The sequence below is a fragment of the Erinaceus europaeus genome, chromosome 2 (genome assembly GCF_950295315.1).
Source record: "Erinaceus europaeus chromosome 2, mEriEur2.1, whole genome shotgun sequence".
Lineage (NCBI taxonomy): Eukaryota > Metazoa > Chordata > Mammalia > Eulipotyphla > Erinaceidae > Erinaceus > Erinaceus europaeus.
In genome coordinates this window covers 189,956,706-189,975,991 of record NC_080163.1, presented here as the reverse complement: position 1 = coordinate 189,975,991, position 19,286 = coordinate 189,956,706, and the positions used below count along the sequence as shown (strand labels likewise).

Below are 19,286 nucleotides of genomic sequence, written 5' to 3'. Positions count from 1 at the left end.
AATGGTGATGCAAAAGACTTTCAAGCTTGCCGCTCAGGTCCCAGGCTCAATTCCCAGCACCATCATGAGTCAGAGTTGAGCTGTTTTGTTTTAAAAAAAAATAAAAAAAGAAAAAGGAGCAGGGAAGTTAAGTTCCCTATAGACTCTGCTTAGACTAAGGATTAAATTGAGGAGGCACTTCTTTGGCATGGGGTTTGCAGAACTGTCACCCTCCTTACCGCTTCACTCTCCATGTGCCCATGACATGCGTATGACCTCGGAGACCTACAGCCTTGCAGGGTCACAAGACAAGCTGCAGGCAGAATCTGGTCTCCTAAGAACAGGGTTTTCTGCAGATAAAGAGGCCCTCAGTTCCTCATTTTCTGACCCTCTTTTCCTTACGCCCCACCCATCCTTGCTCAGAATCAGCAGTGTCAAGGGCAGTACTTCTGAGAAATTGAGAGTTATCTAGGAGCCCAGGGAACGCTGAGAGAGAGAGATAAGATACTAAAAGCTGTGGTCTGGGAGACAGCACAGTGGATAAAGCGCTGGACTCTCAAGAATGAGGTCCTCAGTTCAATCCCCCGCAGCACATGTACCAAAGTGATGTCTGGCTCTTTCTCTCCTATCTTTCTCATAAATTAATAAATATATGAAAAAGATAACGGGGCAGCTGGTGGCGCACCTGGTTAAGTGCACACATTACAGTGAACAAGGACCCAGGTTCAAGTCCCTGGTCCCGACCTGCAAGGGGAAAGCTTCACGAGTGGTGAAGCTGGGCTGCAGGTTATCTCTCTGACTCTCTCACTGCCTCCCCTCTCAATTTCTATGTCTCTATCTAATAATAAATTATATATATATAGATAGATAGATACTAAAAACCATTCTAACGCCTCAAATTTCTCTAAGCAAGGAAGATTTTTTTTTTCAGATTAGGAGGCAGAGGGGTGCACACAATGAACTGGAGATTTCCTTTTAGCTCTGGCTCAAATCTTCTGAGATGTGGGGAACTCAATTTTTTCTCTCTAGAAGGGTTAGAAGTTTTAGGAGGGGCAGGGCAGGGCAGGGAGCGGGGCCGATTGCCTTATTTTGTGAAGGGGCTTAATTGAGCTCAAACCATCGTGGCCATACTCAACATGGCAGCTGCCTGCCACGCCCCTAATGGCAGAACCCAGGATCCTGGCAGAAGAGCCAAACTGGACGAAAAAATATGTCCATCACGGATGCGCCACGCCCTCTTCGATCGTCACGACCAATGAGAGGTCAGTAGAACGAGGCCAATGCCCGGGAAGGCAGCCGCTGTTGCCAAGCAACCACCTAGGAGCCCGAAGGCGGGCGCGGCCTCTGAGTGCTTGAAGCCTTAAATCTCTCGCGGCTGTGAAGGCCCCGGGAGAAGCGCGAGCCAGGCCTGGGAACTCAGCGTCCGCGGAGAGAAGGACAGGTCAGAACCACAAGCTACAGTCCCTCCTACCTCTTTCCTTTTCCTTAACTGTTAGGAGCGCGGAGGTAGAAGTACGCATGCGCCGGTGCAGAAGCGGTGTGAAGGCGGTCCCACAGCGAAGACGCATGCGCCTCAGGGAGCTGGGCGGGAACACGCTGTCGTGTGGGCGGGGCTTTGTGTTTATGGGCGGAGTCACAGTGTCAGGGGCGGAGCTTCCCACTGCACTGAGCTGGAGTTTGGGGGGCCAGGGAAGCAGATGGGCGGCGCATGCTCATCAGCCCACCCTCCAGCTAGGGGCTGGAACTGGGAAGGCTGTTGGGATCACGACTGAAATATCAGCCCTGGATGGGGGAGACAGCTTAATAGTTATGCAAACAGATTTTTAAAAAAATATCTTTATTTACTTACTGGATAGAGACAGCCAAAAATCAAGAGGGAAGGGGGACATAGGAAGAGAGAGACAGAGAGACACCTGCCGTCTTGCCTCGCCACTCGCAAAACTCGCAAAGCTTCCCTTCTGAGGTGGGGACTGGGGGCTCGAACCTGGGTCCTTGCACATTGTAATCTGTGCGCTCAACCAGGTGTGCCAACCACCAGTCTGCAAACAGGTTTTAATGCCTGAGGTTCCCAGGTCCCAAGTTCAATCCCTAGCACCATCATAAACCAGAGGTGAGCAGTGCTCTGGTAAAATAAATAAATACATAAGTAAATAATCTCAACCTTACTAGTTTGATGAAACTACTTGGGAATGCAGGACTACCCTTTCCATGGCAATCGTCAGTTTCACCATGGGACAGAAAGAGAATAATGCATTTAGCTCACAGGGCTGTGATTATCTCTCCCCCACCCCAATCTCCAGGGCCATGGCTGAGGTGCACGTGATTGGACAGATCAGGGGGGCCACCGGCTTCTCGGAAAGCAGCCTCTTCTGCAAGTGGGGCGTCCATACAGGTATTACTGGGATACGATTAGTTTCCGCTCACCCCCACCCTCCACCCCTGAGACTCCATCCCCCTTCCCTAGGCCATCAGTCCCTGAGACTCAGCTGCTCGGAGCTTGTGGAATTTCTAGCCCGATAACACCGTCTATGTATGAGACTCAGGCCCCCTTCTTATCCCACCCATCGCCTTGCTGGGGGCTCTGTTTCCCACACTCAAGAGTGCACAGCTCTTCAGGATCTGGAGTACCTGTTAGATCCCTTCCACACACACACAACCACACCTTCTCCCTTCTCCCTCTCTCCTCATTCTCAGAACTACTGACACTCCAGACTCCACAATTTGGACTCATTCACTTAGGGATGTCCTGGGCCCCTCTCCCCATTTAAAAAAAGGATTTATCTATTTTAAAGATTTAATTTTTTTTTCATTATTTATTTATTTATTTTGCCTCCAGGGTTATTTCTGGGGCTCCATGCCTGCACTATGAATCTGCTGCTCCTGGAGGTTTTTTTTTTTTTTTTTTCCTCCAGGGTTATTGCAGGGCTCGGTTGCCTGCACCATGAATCCACCGCTCCTGGAGGCCATTTTTTCCCCCCGTTTGTTGCCCTTGTTGCCGTAGCCTCATTGTGGTTATTATTATTACCATTGTTGATGTTGTTCGTTGTTGGATAGGACAGAGAGAAATGGAGAGAGGAGGGGAAGACAGAGAGGGGGAGAGAAAGATAGACAACCTGCAGACCTGCTTCACCGCCTGTGAAGCGACTGCCCTGCAGGTGGGGAGCCGGTGGCTCGAACCTGGATCCTTATGCCAGTCCTTGCGCTTAACCCACTGCGCCACCGCCTGACCCCCTGGAGGCTATTTTTATACCCCCCTTTTGTTGCCCTTATTATCATTGTTGTTATTATTGTTATTATTACCATTGCTGCTATTGTTGGATAGAACAGAGAGAAATCAAGAGAGGAGGGAAAGACAGAGAGGGGTAAAGATAAGCAGTGCTGACCTGACATGCAGACAACTTCACCCATGTGGAGCGACCCCCCTTCAGGTGGGGAGCCATGAGCGCTTAACCCGCTGGCCCCTGACACAGCATGTGACGACCAGAGATACTCTAGTCATTCCTCTACCACCACCCCCATTAAATAAATCTCATTCACATAGGGTAAATTGGTAGGAAAAAGGAACAATTTTTTTGTTTGTTTAGATAGAGACAGCAAGGCAGAGAGACCATAGCACTGAGGCTTCCTTCAGTGCAGTGGGGTGGGGTTCAAACCTGGGTGGCGCACATGGCATGGCAATGCACTCTTCAAGTGAACTGTTTCACCAGCCCGGAAAGAACAAATTTGATCACCCATGTATGGGGAATCCACATAGCTGGTAAGCATCTAAAAATGACATATGGAGATAGAGATCTAAAGCTGAGAGGGATGGGAATAGGGCCTGGGACTTAAGGAGACAAGGGGGGACTCACATGACAAGGACAGGGTGACTCACAGGAGGAAGACCAGACTCTATAATGACATGTTTGCCCTGCCTGCCATCTAGATAGAGTTCTCCGACAGAAAGGCTCCTTTCTCAGAGGCTTTCCACAACTTTCTTTTTACATTCAGTTCTTGGCTCCTCCCCCGTACCCTCTCTGCCTACTTGCCTTTGCCAAGTAGTTGTTTCCTTAGCACAGAGCATACTCACCTTTCCCGAGTAAAAACACCTCTCTATTCCATCTGCTTGATCATACCGAAAACACATATCTTACTTACATTCTCTTTGCATATGGTTGTTGTCCTCATCATTTCCATTAGCTTTTGTTTGCTTGCTTTTTTTTTTTTTTTTTCCCCCTCCAGGGCTATCGCTGGGGCTCGGTGCCAGCAGGAATCCACTGCTCCTGGAGGCCTTTTTTTTTTTTCTTCCCATTTTATTGGATAGGACAGAGAGAAATTGAGGTAGAGAGACAGGGAGAGAGAAAGAAAGATAGATACCTACAGACCTGCTTCACTGCTTCTGAAGCGACCCCCCTGCATGTGGGGAACTGGGGGCTCGAACCAAGATCTCTAGCTTTTGCTTTTTTTTTTCTTGATAGTTTTTAATAATACCCTCTCAATTCTTTTTTTTTCCTCTAATTTTAAAAAAGATTTTTAAACATATTTTTATTTATTTATTTATTTATTTATTTATTTATTTTAATAAGACAGAGAGAAATCGAGAGGGAAGGAGTGAGAGAGAAGAGAGAGACCTGTAGCACTACTTCACTTGAACCTGGGTCCTTAAGCATAGTAACATATGCACCTAACTAGGTACAGCACTGCCTGGCTCCTTCCTTAGCTTTCTTTAAGTTTTTGTTTTTTATTTATTCTCTTTTGTTGCCCTTGTTTTCTCATTGTTGTAGTTGTTGTTGTTATTGATGTCGTCGTTGTTGGATAGGACAGAGAGAAATAGAGGAGGGAAAGACGGGGAGAGAAAGACAGACACCTGCAAACCTGCTTCACCATCTGTGAAGCGACTCCCCTGCAGGTGGGGAGCAGGGGGCTCGAACTGGGATCCTTACACTGGTCCTTGCGCTTGGCGCCACCTGCGTTTAACCTGCTGCGCTGTCGCCCAACTCTCTTCTTTAAGATTTTTATTATTTATTTGTTTATTTATTTATTTTGCCTCCAGGGCTATCGCTGGGGCTGGGTGCCAGCACTACGAATCCACTGCTCCTGACGGTCATTTTTTACTTTTTTTTTGGATAGAACAGAGAGGAGGGGGAGAGAGAGAGAGATGGAGCAAAGCGGTGGTGTACTGGCTTAAGTACACATAGTACGAAGTGCAAAGATCTGTGCAAAGGTCCCAGTTTGAGCCCCCAGTTCCCCACCTGCAGGGGGGTCGCTTCATAAGTAGTGAAGGAGGTCTGCAGGGGTGAGGGGCTCAAAAGGCACTTACAGACCTGTATCACCAATTGTGAAGCAACCCTGCCACAGGTGGGGAACTGGATGCTCGAACTGGATCCTCAGGTGAGTCCTTGCACTTTGTGTTTAACCTGATGCCCATGAGTGTATATTTATTTTAGATAAAGGCACACTGTGGAGGTGAGGTGTGGGCTTGTAGGAAAGGAAGACATACCTGATTCCAAGCTTCATGTGGAGTGGAGGTGTATTTAATCATCAAAGGAAAGAGGGGTGATCTGGGAGGTGGCTCGGTGGATAAAGCACTGGACTCTCCAGCATGAGGCCTGAGTTCAGTCCTCGGCAGCACATGTACCACAGTGATGTCTGTTTTTTTCTCTTTTTCCTATCTCTCTCAATAAATAAATAAACTATTTTTTAAATGTTTTTTTTTAAAAAAGGAAAAATGTAATACTCCAGTCAGTATGGGCTTCACTCAGTGAGGGGAGAGCCAGAACCTAGGAGTAATGTTTATATTTTGAGTAATACCATCTGAAGGTAGAAGTGCCATAAACATAACATATGATGAGGACACACAACGTACAAGCATACAGTCAGATTACACTCATGTAACAAAATGGTGTTTTTTAATCTTCTTAATATATTTTTGTTTATTTTGAATAGAGACAGAATTTGAGGACAGGGGTGATAGAGATGCCTGCAGCCCTGCTGCACAGCTCTTGAAGCTTCCCTCCTGCAAGTGGGGACCAGAAACTTGAACCTGGGTCCCTGCACACTGTAATGTTTGAGCTCAACCAGGTGCATCACTGTCTGACCCCTCTCCCTCTCATTAATTAATCAATATTTTAAAAAAATTATTTATTACCTTTTGTTGCCCTTGTTGTTCATTGTAGTTATTATTGTTCTTGTTATTGATGTCATTGTTGGATAGGACAGAGAAAAATGGAGAGAGGAGGGGAAGACAGAGAAGGGAGAGAAAGACAGACACCTGCAGACCTGCTTCACCGCCTGTGAAGCGACTCCCCTGAAGATGGGGGGCCTGGGGCTCGAACCGGGATTCTTCCACTGGTCCTTGCACTTTGCGCCTCTCTCCTCCTCTCTGTCTTCCCCTCCTCTCTCTATTTCTCTCTGTCCTATCCAACAACAATGACATCAACAACAATAATAACTGCAACAATAAAAAACAGCAAGGGCAACAAAAGGGAATAAATAAATTAAGTAAAAACGAAGTGGGGAAGTGGGGGTTGGGCCATCCAGTTATTTATTTATTAAACTAAAAAAAAAAAAAAAGGCCATCAGCAGTGGTGGATTTGTAGTGCCTGCACTGAGCCCTGGTGATAACCCGGGTGGCAATAAAACAACTGGATCCTTCAAGAAGCAGTTCCTTGGGGGTCCTGAAGCAGTTCCACAAAGCCAGGACCCTGGAGTGTGTTTGCATCAAAACCATAAAGAAGGTGGACCGTCCCAGCTTACTGTTAAGAGATACTGCACGTACCCTGGGCCACTGCTGCTTGTAGAGTTCAGGCTTTCACTTTTCTTCTGTGTCTTATCTCCCTGAGAGATTTAGGGAGAGTTATTCCAGTTAAGATAGGGCCTGTCAAGGGCAGGGACATGACTGCTAACCCGTTGGAGTGCTTTTTTTTTCCTTTTTCCTTTTGATCATTTTTATGGGGGTGGGTGGGTGGGTCTTAATGGTTTACACTGCAGTCATTGACACGTGGGTACAATTTCTCACCCCCCTATGAAAATTGTCTGCAGAGCACTCTAATCCACCCACAACCTACATCAATCATCACGCACCAGGACCTCAAGGTTCTCTTCAACCCTCCTTATTTATTTATTTATTTATTTATTTATTTTATAGAGACAGAAATTGAGAGGTGTTGTCTGGGAGGTGGCGCAGTGGATAAAGCATTGGACTCTCAAGCATGAGGTCCTGAGTTCAATCCCCGACAGCACATGTACCATTGTGATGTCTGGTTCTTTCTCTATCTCATCCTGTCTTTCTCGTTAATAAATAAATAAAAGCTAAAAAGAGAGAGAGAAATTGAAAGAGACGGCAGACAGAGAGACCTACCGTACTGACACAGCACTTGTGAAGTGGCCCCATTTAAGTGGCAACCAGGAACTTGAACCCGGGTCCTAGTACATGGTAATATATGCACTCTTCTGGCCCCTGGCTCGCACATCTTGCCATGCTCAAAAACCTGGGTTTGAGTCACTCGCCACCCTGTGAGAACACCATGCAAAAGGGAAGCCAAGCACTAGGGAAGCCTAGTGCTGCTATGGTATCTCCTCTCTGTCCTGTTCAATATCTCTTTCCCTCTGTTTCTCACATCTATTTAAACAAAAATAGGGGTCGGTGGCATTCTCAGTTAAGTGCACATAGTACTAAGTGCAAGGACCCATGCAAGGATCTTAGTTCAAGCCCCGCTCCCCACCTGCAGGGAAGATTGCTTCACAAGCAGTGAAGCAGGTCTGCAGGTGTCTATATTTCTTTCTCTCTCTCTCTCTTTCTCTCTCTGTGTCTCCATCTTCTCTCTGAATTTCTCCCTGTCCTGTCCAATAAAATGGGAGGGGCAGGTGTGTGTGTGTGTGTGTGTGTAAATGGCCACCAGGAGCAGTAGATTCATAGTGCTGGCATTGAGCCCCAGCGATAACCCTGAAGGCAGAAAAAAAAAAAAAAAAGGAAAAGGAAAAGAATAAAGAGCTGAGGAGACAGCATAATGGTTCTGCAAAAAGACTTTCACACCTGAGGCCCTGAGGTCTCTCCCCCAGCACTACCATCAGCCAGAGCTGAGCAATGCTCTGGTCTTCTCTCTGTATCTCTCAATAAAATAAAATAAAATAGCAGGAGTGGTAGCACAACGGGTTAAATGCAGGTGGTGCAAAGCACAAGGACCTGTGTAAAGATCCCAGTTCAAGCCCCTGGCTCCCCACCTGCAGGGGAGTCACTTCACAAGCGGAGAAGCAGGTCTGCAGGTGTCTTTCCCCCTGTCTTTCCCTCCTCTCTCCAATTCTCTCGGTCCTATCCAACAATGACAACAGCAATAACTACAACAATAAAACAACAAGGGCAATAAAAGAGAAGAAAGAAAGAAGTATTTTTTAAAAAATAGCAGTAGGGACGTGCAGGTGTGGGGGAAGAAGTACTGAGATACTAAGCTCTGGAGATGAAACTGCCTAGATTTGCATTTCTAGTTTTTTCAGATGGCAAAGTATCTTCCCTCTGGATACATTCATTTTGGCCATATTTCTGGCTGTGGAGTTATTAAAAAAATTGGGGTCTGGGATGTGGCACAGTGGCTAGAGCATTGAACTTGGAAGCACGAAGACCCAAGTTTGATTTCTGGCATCCCATATGCCAGAATGATGCCCTGGGGTGTGCACTTATTCTCTCTCTCTCCCTCCCCCATGTAAATAAATAAAGAAATAAAGAATGGGCTGGGCTGTGGTGCACCCCATTGAGAGCACATATAACCATGTACAAGGACCTGGATTCAAACGCCTGGTCCCCACCTGTAGGGAGCAAACTTCTGGAGAGGAAGAGGGATGCTGCAGGTCTCTCTCCCCCCCCTTCCCCTGACCCCCTTTTTTTTTTTGCCTCCAGGGTTATTGCTGGGGCTCAGTGCCTGTACCATGAATCCACTGCTCCTGGAGGCCATTTTCCCCCTTTTGTTGCCCTTGTTGTAGCCTTGCTGTGGTTATTATTATTACTGTTGATGTGCTTTGTTGTTGGATAGGGCAGAAAGAAATGCAGAGAGGAGGGGAAGACAGAAGGGGGAGAGAAAGCTAAACACCTGCAGACCTGCTTCACTGCCTGTGAAGTGACTCCCCTGCAGGTGGGGAGTTGGGGGCTCAAACCAGGATCCTTATGCTGGTCCTTGCGCTTTGTGCCAAGTGCATTTAACCCGATGCGCTACTGCCCAACCCCCCCTCCCCTTTTAACCAGAGCACTACTCAGCTGTGTTTTATGGTGGTTCAGGGGATTGAACCTGAGACATTGGACCCCCAGGTATGAGAGTCTCTTTGCATAACCATTATGCTATCTACCTTCCCATCTCTTTCTTCCTCTCTATCTCTCCCTCCCCTCTCAATTTCTCTCTGCCCTATTAAATAAAATATAAATGAATAATAAGAGGGCTGAGTGGTCCAGAGTCATTCCTGAGGAAAGTCAAAGAAAGCCTTTGTGGCTGAGGTGACTCAGTGGTTAGAGCGGGGGGGGGGGGGGGGGGGCTTACTGCCAAGTTATCCCTTTCAATGACCAACTTACCCTTTCATGGCTGAATTTTTTTCCCCTTCTTTTTGGTGATTGGTGGAGCTTCACTACTCTGAGTTGGCTTTTTCAAATAGGGAGATACAGAGACAGAGAGTGTGACTACAAGGAATTCTACTACTATCCATGACTGTCACACTCACTCTCCAGACCAGGAGACTGAGGGAGAGAAGGCAAACTTGACCAGAGCTGCACAGGCAGGAAGAAGTGGTACCAGGATTTCAACCTGGACATTTGGCTCCCGAGCCAGTATTCTGTGACCCCTGACTTCTCTGTGCCAGGGAAGAACAGGATGCTGATGTTACCCACTGTGGCCACTCTGCCCCACTGTGCACCCCTGTTCTCCCCCGCAGGGGCAGCATGGAAGCTCCTGTCGGGCGTTCGGGAAGGCCAGACACAGGTGGACACCCCCCAGATAGGGGACATGGCCTACTGGTCCCACCCCATCGACCTGCACTTCGCCACCAAAGGCCTCCAAGGTGAGTGCCAGGCCTGGCTCCAGGCCCGGAGGAGGGGAGGGGCCTACAGCACCTGAGAGAGCACCAACCTTGGGAGTATGAGGGGGGAGTACCAAGTCCTGTCTCCAGAGGGGCTGAGCATAGCCCCCACTCCAGGCTGACTCTGATGTGTGACCAGGGCTGGGGACAGTGGAGGGGGTGGGGCCCGGGTGACAATATGGTTGGGTGTCTGTCTGAGAGACACATCTGAGGAACCAGGGAAGTGACTCAGCAGTAGAGTGCATGCCTTGCATGCCTGAGGTCCTGGGTTCAACCCCTGGCCCTGCATGGAGGGGCAGAACAGGGCTCTGTTCTTTCTCTCAGTAAAAGATAAATAAATGAAGAGACACACCAAGGAAGTCTTCTACCAGGAGTCATGGTGGGGGGGAGTGGAGGAAGCTCAGAGGGGAAGTGAGCTTGCGGGGGAGGAGAGGTATCAGAAAGCCTTTTCTGGTGGAAAATCTGGGTCACTGGAGAGGAATGTGTTCTCAGAAACAGTCTAGGTAAACACACCATACAGCCCAGTGGTATAAACAGCCCTTGCCAAACGCCTGCTCTGCACCCAGGCCATGTTGGGCAATGCCAGGGGGAAATCACTGATCGAGACAACCTCTTCAACCCTGTCCTCTCAGGGGCCACCACCCAGTTGGGGGGAGACCAAACTATCTCCCAGTGAGGACAGGGCTGGGCTGGGAACCCTAGAGGAGATGCCTGACTGCCAGGGAGTTCAGAGAGGGCTTCCTGGAAGAGGAGGGGTTGATGCTCTGCTGTGATGGACCAGTGGATATTAAAAAGGCAGTGGGATGAGAGAGAGTTCTAGGCCAAGGAGCTGAGTGGAGATGGCTCAAAGAGGAAAGTGAGTAGGAGCACTTGGAGGACCAGGACTGCAGAGGTGAGGTGGCAGGGTGTGACAGGCTGTGCAGGGCTCAGAATTGAGGGCATCTCCACAAGGCACTGCACAGCCAGGACAGGTAATCAGTTCCCATTTTCAAAGAACCTCTGGAGCCCTGGAAGTGGCTCAGCGGGTAGAGCAAAGGTCTTACCATATACTGGGTCCTGGGTTCATTTCTTGGTGCTGCATTAAAACAAGTTCTCAGGGCACACTTGGTTAAGCGCACATGTTACAATATGCGAGGGTCTGGGTTCAACCCCCTGGTCTCCACCTGTAGGGGGAAAGTGTCACAAGCGGTGAAGCAGGGCTGCAGGTGTCTCTCTGTCTTTCTCCCTCTCTGTCCCCCCTCCCCTCTCAAATTCTGTCTCTATCCAATAAAAATATATATATATATTTTAGTTCTGAAAAATAAAAACAAAAGGTCCTCTGCCTCATGAGTGATGAATAAGTGTGAGGCTGGCCACCAATATCCAGACACCAAGGTCCCCAATATCAGCAGCATCCTGATGTCCTGACCCCCATAAGAAAATCATGTGGGGGGCCTGGGTATAGCATAATGGTTGTGAAAAAGACCTTTATGGGGGATCAGGTGGTAGTGCAGTGGGCTAAGTGCACATAGCGCAGACAGGCTTAAGGATCCCAGTTTGAGCTCCAGCTCCCCACCTGCAGCGGCGGGGGGTGTCGTTTCACAAGCGGTGAAGCAGGTCTGCAGGTGTCTATCTTTCTCTCCCCCCGTCCCGTCTTCCCCTCCTCTCTTGATTTTTCTCTGTCCTATCCAAAAACAACGACATCAATAATAATAACCACAACAACAATAAAACAACAAGGGCAACAAAAGGAAAAAAGTAGCCTCCAGGAGCAGTGGACCAAGCCCCAGCAATAACCCTAGAGGCAAAAAAAAAAAAAAAGAAAAGAAAAAATAAAAAGACCTTTATGCCACAGACTCCAAAGATCGCAGGTTCAATCTCCAGCACAACCACAAACCAGAGCTGGGAAGTGCTCTGGTAATAAATAAATCTCATTGTTTTTATTTTCTTTTTTAAAGAGAGAAACTGATTTTATAATAATGTTGTTATTTTTAATAATTATTATTATTTTATTAGAACACTGCTCAGCTCTGGCTTATGGTGGTGCTGAGGATTGAACTTGAGATCTTTGGTGCCTCAGGCACCAAAAATTCTTTTTGTATGACCATTCTACTACCTCTCCTGTCCAATAAATAATACACACACACACACACACACACATATAATTTTTGTGTGAGAGAGAATCCCAGAGCACTGCTCAGCTCTGGTTGATGGTGGTGCCAGAGATTGAACCTGGGACCTTGGGGCCTCAGGCCGAAAGGTCTGGTGCACAAACTGCTGTGCAATCTCCCAGGCCCTGATTCTGCTTTTGAAATGCATCCTAAATTCCACTCCTCTTCTCCCCCACCCCTCACCTGGCACCTGCCCACACTCACCGCTCACCTGAGAGCTGGCACAACAGCCTTCTCCGTGGTGTTACCCTGGAGTGTGTCCCCGTTGAACACCTGAGTCAGGTCACATCCTTCTGCTTAGATGCTCCCATGGCCCCTCCCCCAACTCCCCCCATCCCAGTCATCTTCTCAAGGTGAAAAACCAAAGCCTGAGTTTGTGCTCCCCCCTTTCCTGTCACCTCCTCCCCTTCCTCCCCTCCAGTCACTGGTCCCACTGGGCAGGCTCCTGTCTGGAGCCTTGGCGCTGCCTGTTCCCTGCTCCCTCTGCAGCCCTTCCTCTCCCCCAGGAGTCCATGTGGCCCACTCCCTCCCCTGCCCTCCCCCAAGCATTCACGCCACTGTCTGGTCTTAAGTGGAGCATGTCTCCAGCACCCCGTTTCTAAAGTCTTGTACCGCCCCCCTGCTCAGCTCTCCCTCCAGAATGGTTATCACCATCTGACATACCCTGTAATTTGCTCATTTACTAAGTTCGTTGTCTAGGATGTCAGTTATGCAAGAGCAGGGGTTTCTGTCTAGAAGATTTTGTTTTCTCCTAGAAGAGGGCCAGGCACAGAGAAGGGGCTGAGAAGTGCCCAGGGGAGACTAGGAGGCTTTGCCTTCCTGGCTGAGGGGCCCAGCTGTCTCCCAAGGATGGTGGATTTGTCCTGAGACCCCGGTCCTAGCCCTGCCCACTCTGACCTGCCACTGTCTGGGGTCATCTCTGTCTCTCCCATGGGGTGGTGACCTCAAGAAGACAGATATAGGGGCTGGCTATCTCAGCTTCTCCAGGGAATTACCCTATGTAGCCATTACTCCATGCAGCTTGGGGGGGGGGGTGCTAATGTGGAAGGAGAAATACACTTCAAGAAACCCAGAAGTAGGTGGATGGAGCGGGTGGGAGTCCAGGGTAGGGGGGCGGGCAGTAGTACAGCAGGCTAAGCGGACATGGCACAAAGTACAGGGACCGGCGTAAGGGCCCTGGTTTGAGCCCCCCAGCTCCCCACCTGCAGGGCAGTCACTTCACAATCGGTGAAGCAGGTTTGCAGGTGTCTGTCTTTCTCTCTGTCTTCCCCTCCTCTCTCCATTTCTCTCTGTCCTATCCAACAACAACAGTAATAATAACAACGATGAACAACAAGGGCAACAAAAGAGAAAAAAATAGACTCCAGGAGCAGTGGATTCATAGTGCAGGCACTGAGCCCCAGTGATAACCCTGGAGACAAAAAAAAAAAAAATTCAGGGTGAACCCAGAATTGTCAGAGCAAGACCATTGGGAAGAAAAGGGGACACATCCAGGAGACACATCCCAGAGACACGTCCAGGACTGGGACTGGGCTGCTGTGACAGAGGGACACAACACAGGAGGCCACAGAGAGGGAAGTCAGCAGATGCCAGGTCCACCTGCACTTGACTGCTGAGGAGGACTCAAAACTCAGGGCACTGAGAAGCTATGCAAAGGTGCTGAGTGTGCTCTGGGAGGTGGCATAGGGGATGCAGGGTTGAGCTGTCAGGTACGAGGTCTTGAGTTTGATCCCTGGTAGTGCATGTGCCAGAGTGATGTCTGTTTCTTTTTCTCTCTCCTCTTCACCCTCTCAATAAATACAAATCTTTAAAAAAAAATTTTTTTAAGTGGGAGTCGGGCGGTAGCACAGGGGTTAAGTGCACGTGGAGCAAAGCGCAAGGGCTGGCTTAAGGATTCCGGTTCCAGCCCCTGGCACCCCACCTGCAGGGGAGTCGCTTCACAGGCATTGAAGCAGGTCTGTAGGTGTCTATCTTTCACTCCCCCTCTCTGTCTTCCCCTCCTCTCTCCATTCTCTCTGTCCTAGCCAACAATGACAACATCAGTAAAAACAATAATAACTACAGCAGTAAAACAAGGGCAACAAAAGGGAAAATAAATAATTTTTTTTTTAAAGTGTGCGTGTAGGGCTACTGAGCAGGGGAAGAATATGAATTCAGAAAGATCCCAGGACTGGCCAGAGGTGCACCGGGTAGAGTGTACACATTATAAAGCACAAGGATAGGGCTGTGAAGACAGCAAAATGATTATGCAAAAAGACATTCATGCCTGAGGCTCTGAAGCCTCAGGTTCAGTCCTGAGTACCACTATAAGCCAGAGCTGAGTGGCACTCTGGTGTATGTGTGTCCCCTTAAAATAAATAAATGAATAAATCACAAGGACCCAGATTCAAGCCCTCCAGTCCCCACGTGCAGGGGGAAAGCTTCCAGTAAGTACTGTAGGTGCCTCTTTCTCCTCCTCCCATATCAATTTCTCTGTCCTTTAAAATAAATTATATATGTAATTAAAAGTCACAGAAAGATCCCTTTGGCTACTGTGTGGGCATAAGGAGTCTAGAGGGATCACCAGGGCAGAAATGCAGGGGAGGAGCCAAGGGCCTGGGGCATCTAGAAGGAGGTGGCTGGACTATACTCACCCTCCTCTCTGTCTCTCTTCCTCCTGCCCTGCAGGCTGGCCCCGGCTCCATCTCCAGGTATGGTCCCAAGACAGCTTCGGCCGCTGCCAGCTTGCAGGTTATGGCTTTTGCCATGTGCCCAGCAGCCCGGGCACCCACCAGCTGGACTGCCCCACGTGGCGGCCCTTGGGCAGCTGGCGGGAGCAGCTGGCACGGGCCTTTGTGGGCGGTGGGCCACAGCTGCTACATGGAGACACAGTCTACAGCGGGGCCGACCGCTACCGCCTGCACACGGTGGCGGGGGGCACTGTGCACCTGGAGCTGGGCCTGCTGCTGCGCCACTTTGACCGCTACGGTGTGGAGTGCTGAGGGGCCTGGCCCGACACCCTGAGAGCGGCTGGGAGGCACAGTGCTCCAGAGCCTGGGCCTCAAGGACTGGCAGGAGTGGCCCATCCCGGACATGATGCTGCTCCCTGTCTGGCCAGGGCCTCCAGGTCTGGTGGCCTGTTTGGAGTCCTTTGCCCTTCTGTGCAGCAGAGGCCACAGGATGAGGTGGGAGGAGACAGCTTCATGTTCAATAAAGAAGAGTGGTTCTTAGAAGTTGTCAGCTGTCCTGCCACTGAAACATCCCAGACACATTCGTTTTTTATTTTTTCATTTATTTTTTGCCTCCAGGGTTATTGCTGGGGCTCAGTGCCAGCACTACAAATCCACTGCTCCCAGCACCCCCCCCCCCCAATATTATTTGATAGGACAGAGAGAAATTGAGAGGGGAAGGGAGAAAGGGAGAGAGGACCTGCTCCACTGCTGGAGAAACTTCCTGCCTACAGGTTCTGTGTGTGTTTAAGTAGGTGCGCAGCCACTGCCAGGTCCATGTTGTCACATGGTTAAGCACACATGCTACAATGTGCAAGGAGCTGGGTTCCAGTCCTGTCCCCACTTACAGGAGTTAAGTTTTGCAAGTGGTGAAGCAGGGCTGCGGTGTCTCTTTCCCTCTCAGTCTCCCCCTCTCCTCTCCATTTCTGGCTGTCTCCAATAAATAAATAAATAAATGTAATAAAATTTTAAAAAGAAATATTGAAGAGACCACAGCATCCCAGCTTCCTTCGATTGCTGTAGGGGTTCGGCTGGAACGTGACTTGTGCACATGGCTAAACAGCCATGTCACTATCCACATGAGCTTTTTTGCCCCTTCTGGGGACAAACTGTCCTTTCCCAACCTCTGTTCCCCCTACCACCACCACCACACACACACTGGGCCCTCCCTCCCTCAGGGTCCTCACCCTCCACTCCACTCCACCCAGAACACCCACAGCTGTTTGAACCCCTGTGCCCAGTGTCCCTATGCTCTGTCACCCCGTGACACCTCCCATCGCCCCCAAGCCACTCGCACTAGGTGTCCCGCTTTGGCAACTCCACCGCCAGGAGGCAGCACCCTGCAGGCGGGGCGGAGCCGGGGTGCCCGCCCCCTTCCCCCCAGGACTTCAGGGACCCCCCTCGGAGCCCGCCCACGCAGGACGAAGACGGCGGCCCGGCCCCCCATGCCCTCCCTCTGGGGGCCGCCCCCGCCCCGCGTGCTTCCTGGGTGGGGCCGGGGCGCCTTCAAAACCCCCCGCCGCCCCAGCCGCTCCCGCCGCCGCCACCGCAGCCCCGGCCCGCCCCGCCCCCTCCTCCCGCCGCGTACCCGCCAGACTGCGAGGCCCGGGACCCGGAGCAGGGGGGACGCCCCCTCCGGGGCACCCCCCCGGGTTCGGAGCCGCCCGTTAGACCGGCCTCGGTCGGCAGCGAAGGAAGCAGCCGCCGCGGAGCAGCAGCCTGAGGCCCCAGAGTCTGAGCCGCCGCCGCCCCCGCCGCCGCCGCGGGGAGGAGGGAGAGGAGGAGCGGGAGGAGGGACGAGCTGGTGGGGAGAAGAGGAAAAAAAAAAAAAGTTTGGAGACTTTTCCGCTGCCGCTCGGAGTCGGAGACTCAGGGACCGCCTGGCTCGGCGCTGCCCGACTAAGGAGGCAGGACGCGGGGACCCCTCCCCCCCAGATCACACCCCCACCCCACGGCCCCGGACGCCTGCTTTCCGGGCCTCTTGCACAGCGCCCCCCAGACACCCCCATTCCGCACCGCAGGAGCCGCGCACCGGACTCCCGCCTGGAGACTTGACCCCCCGACTTGGGGCGCACCCCGTCCAGCCTCCCCACTCCTTCCAAACCTCTCTCCTGAGCCCCTTTTCATCCAAGGACCCTTGCTCCTCCGGCGCTCTCGGGAAGCCCGACTTTTTTCTCAGCTCGTCCATTCTAGACCACCCACCTCCGGTACCAGGTCTAGGCTCTTTCCGTGGGACACGCAGAAACCACGCATCACAGCATCCCCCACCCCACCCTTACTCCGTACCACCTGGGGGGTCTCCAACCTCCTCCGCGGACCCTCTTAACTTTCCCTCGGGAGACATCATCTTCATACTCTGCAGGGGCGGGGCCGACCCCCTCTTTCCACCCTAGTCGGACTTGCACCCCCGGCAGCGCCGCGCCGGGAGGGCGCCGCCTCCTCCATGCCGCCCTCGGGGCTGCGGCTGCTGCCGCTGCTGCTCCCGGTGCTGTGGCTCCTCGTGCTGACGCCCGGCCGGCCGGCCGACGGACTGTCCACCTGCAAGACTATCGACATGGAGCTTGTGAAGCGAAAGCGCATCGAGGCCATCCGTGGCCAGATCCTGTCCAAGCTGCGGCTCGCCAGCCCCCCGAGTCAGGGGGACGTGCCCCCCGGGCCACTGCCCGAGTCCGTGCTGGCCCTTTACAACAGCACTCGCGACCGGGTGGCCGGGGAGAGAGCCGAGCCCGAACTCGAGCCTGAGACCGACTACTACGCCAAGGAGGTGACCCGCGTGCTGATGATGGAGACCAAAGAAGGTAAGCGGGGGGCGGGGGGGTAGGGGTTAGAGGAAACTGTGCGGAGGAAGAGAACCCCCCCTGTGGTAATGGTGGGGGGGCTCTGTCATTGGGGGACTTGTCTAGAAGCAGGTAGAGCTGAGCTCGCCACCACCCAGGTCTCTGGCCCCGAGGGCCCCCTCCCGTGATGTTGGGGGATGCTGGGGACGGGATGGAGGTGTCTAAGAAGATTGAGCCGAGCCCCCACACACACTTGTTTCTGGTCTGAAGTCCCCTCCACATAGTGATAGTGGGGGCGCAGGCACGGGGCGGTAGTCAGTTGTCTCGAAGAAGTTAGGGCCGAGCCCACCACCCCATTTCGCAGGTCTCAGGTCTGCAGCCCCACTGCCCCCCCCCCCATAGTGTAGAGATGACTGGGGGCTCTGGGACGGCGTTTGGGGTGTCTCTTAAGAAAACAGAGCCGAGCCCCCCCACCCCACCCCATATACCAGGTAGCTGGTCTGGAGGACGAGAGCGGAGTGAAACCCTTCCTACGGGGGAGGGTCGCGAGTTGGGGGGCTACGGAGTGGAAGAAGCGAAGACGGCCCCCCCATCCCCAAGTATTTGGGAAAGGCGCCCCGGAACCGGGAAACGAGGGAGATGGGAGAACACGGAAAAGCTGGGCGAAGCGAACCACACTGGCTGAGGGCGCCGGGAACTGGCGGGGTGGGACAGAAGTGCAAGTTGGGGGCGTAGAAATCCCACCCCCGCGCCCCGGGGTCTTGCATGGGGGGCGCCGAGGACGCGCAGGGCGGCGGCCTGAGCCTGCGGCTGGTGGACGTGAGAGGAGGAAGCGAACCCCCAGGAAGCCGGGGTCCAGGTCGTGGGAAGGGGCTTCCGGGGGGGGCGACCAGCGTGGGAGAGGGGGACCCGGGAGGGGTCAGGCGCGCAGCCGGGCCGGGATAGAAGGAGACGGGAGCCCCTGGGGTACGGCGGGTGGGTGCGACCCCGTCACCTCGGGGTGAGGGGAGGTGGGTGCGGGTGCCCCACGTGGGTGCCACGCGCGGGGGGAGGAGCCCGCGCCCCCGGAAGGTGGGAGGTGCCCCCTGCCCCCCCCCCCCCCCAGAGCGCGGGCAGGGCGCACGCAGCGCGGCCCCCGAGGGCTCGGTTCCTCTCCCGGGGCCGGGGAAGCCCCAGCGTCCGGCCGCCGCGCCCGCCGCGCCCGCCCCGCCTTCTTCTTCCTTCCCGGCCCGGGGGGCGAGACTGGGCAGGTCGGTCCCCGCCCTCGCGGCCGGCCCTGCACAGCGCCCTGGCCCTGGCCCTCGCCCTCCCCCGGCTCCCCGCGGGGCCCTGCGGCCTGGGGGGCGCCCTCATTGCCTTTGCTCTGCGTGGTGCAGTAGGGTGACCCTGGGCCCTCCGTGCGTCCCAGAGCCAAAAGACCCCCCCCCCCATTCTTCCACACCCTCTTTTTACCTTTCTGGTATCTTCACCTTATAGAGATGTTTTTTTTTTTTAATTTTCAATCGGGCCCAGGTGGTGTCACATTTGGTTGAGCACACATTACAGTGCGCAAGGACCCTGGTTCAAGCCCCCAGTCCTCACTTGCAGGAGGAAAGCTTCACAAGTGGTGAAGCAGTGCTGCAGGTCTCCCTCTCCCT

General features: G+C 52.5%; 3 protein-coding genes across 9 annotated transcripts in view; 2 read left to right on the top strand and 1 right to left on the bottom strand.

Moving 5' to 3' along the window:
- The window catches only part of TMEM91 (transmembrane protein 91), a 38,394-nt gene extending 25,965 nt beyond the window's left edge, over positions 1-12,429 (bottom strand). For 2 of the 5 annotated variants that reach the window (XM_007536590.2, XM_060186029.1), the window contains exon 1: positions 1,451-1,568. In XM_007536590.2, the coding sequence (XP_007536652.2) occupies positions 1,451-1,547 (97 nt within the window). In that variant the 5' untranslated portion in view covers positions 1,548-1,568. Of the gene's footprint in view, positions 1-1,450; positions 6,002-6,416; positions 6,796-11,057; positions 11,178-12,375 lie in introns of those variants that run through there. The other 3 variants (XR_009548367.1, XR_009548368.1, XR_009548369.1) reach the window with 3 other exon arrangements.
- B9D2 (B9 domain containing 2) lies at positions 1,265-15,862 on the top strand. Of its 2 annotated transcripts, none has more exons than XM_016194075.2 (4): positions 1,265-1,420; positions 2,280-2,371; positions 9,871-9,996; positions 14,832-15,862. In XM_016194075.2, the coding sequence occupies exons 2-4, from the start codon at positions 2,284-2,286 to the stop codon at positions 15,143-15,145; spliced, it is 528 nt and encodes a 175-aa protein (XP_016049561.1). In that variant the 5' UTR covers positions 1,265-1,420; positions 2,280-2,283; the 3' UTR covers positions 15,146-15,862. The 2 variants fall into 2 exon arrangements, with proteins under 2 accessions (XP_016049561.1, XP_007536653.1); XM_007536591.3 differs by having other exon boundaries at positions 1,270-1,470.
- A 1,453-nt stretch (positions 15,863-17,315) lies between these two features.
- The window catches only part of TGFB1 (transforming growth factor beta 1), a 31,851-nt gene continuing 29,880 nt past the window's right edge, over positions 17,316-19,286 (top strand). For both annotated transcript variants that reach the window (XM_007536592.3, XM_016194080.2), the window contains exon 1: positions 17,316-17,670. In XM_007536592.3, the coding sequence (XP_007536654.1) occupies positions 17,316-17,670 (355 nt within the window). The remainder of the gene's footprint in view (positions 17,671-19,286) is intronic.

Coding starts and splice junctions, on each gene's coding strand:
- B9D2 (XM_016194075.2), top strand. CDS start 2,284: ATGGCTGAGGTGCACGTGATTGGACAGATCAGGGGGGCCACCGGCTTC. Junction 2,372..9,870: donor CAAGTGGGGCGTCCATACAG/GTATTACTGGGA, acceptor TCTCCCCCGCAG/GGGCAGCATGGAAGCTCCTG. Junction 9,997..14,831: donor CGCCACCAAAGGCCTCCAAG/GTGAGTGCCAGG, acceptor CCTGCCCTGCAG/GCTGGCCCCGGCTCCATCTC.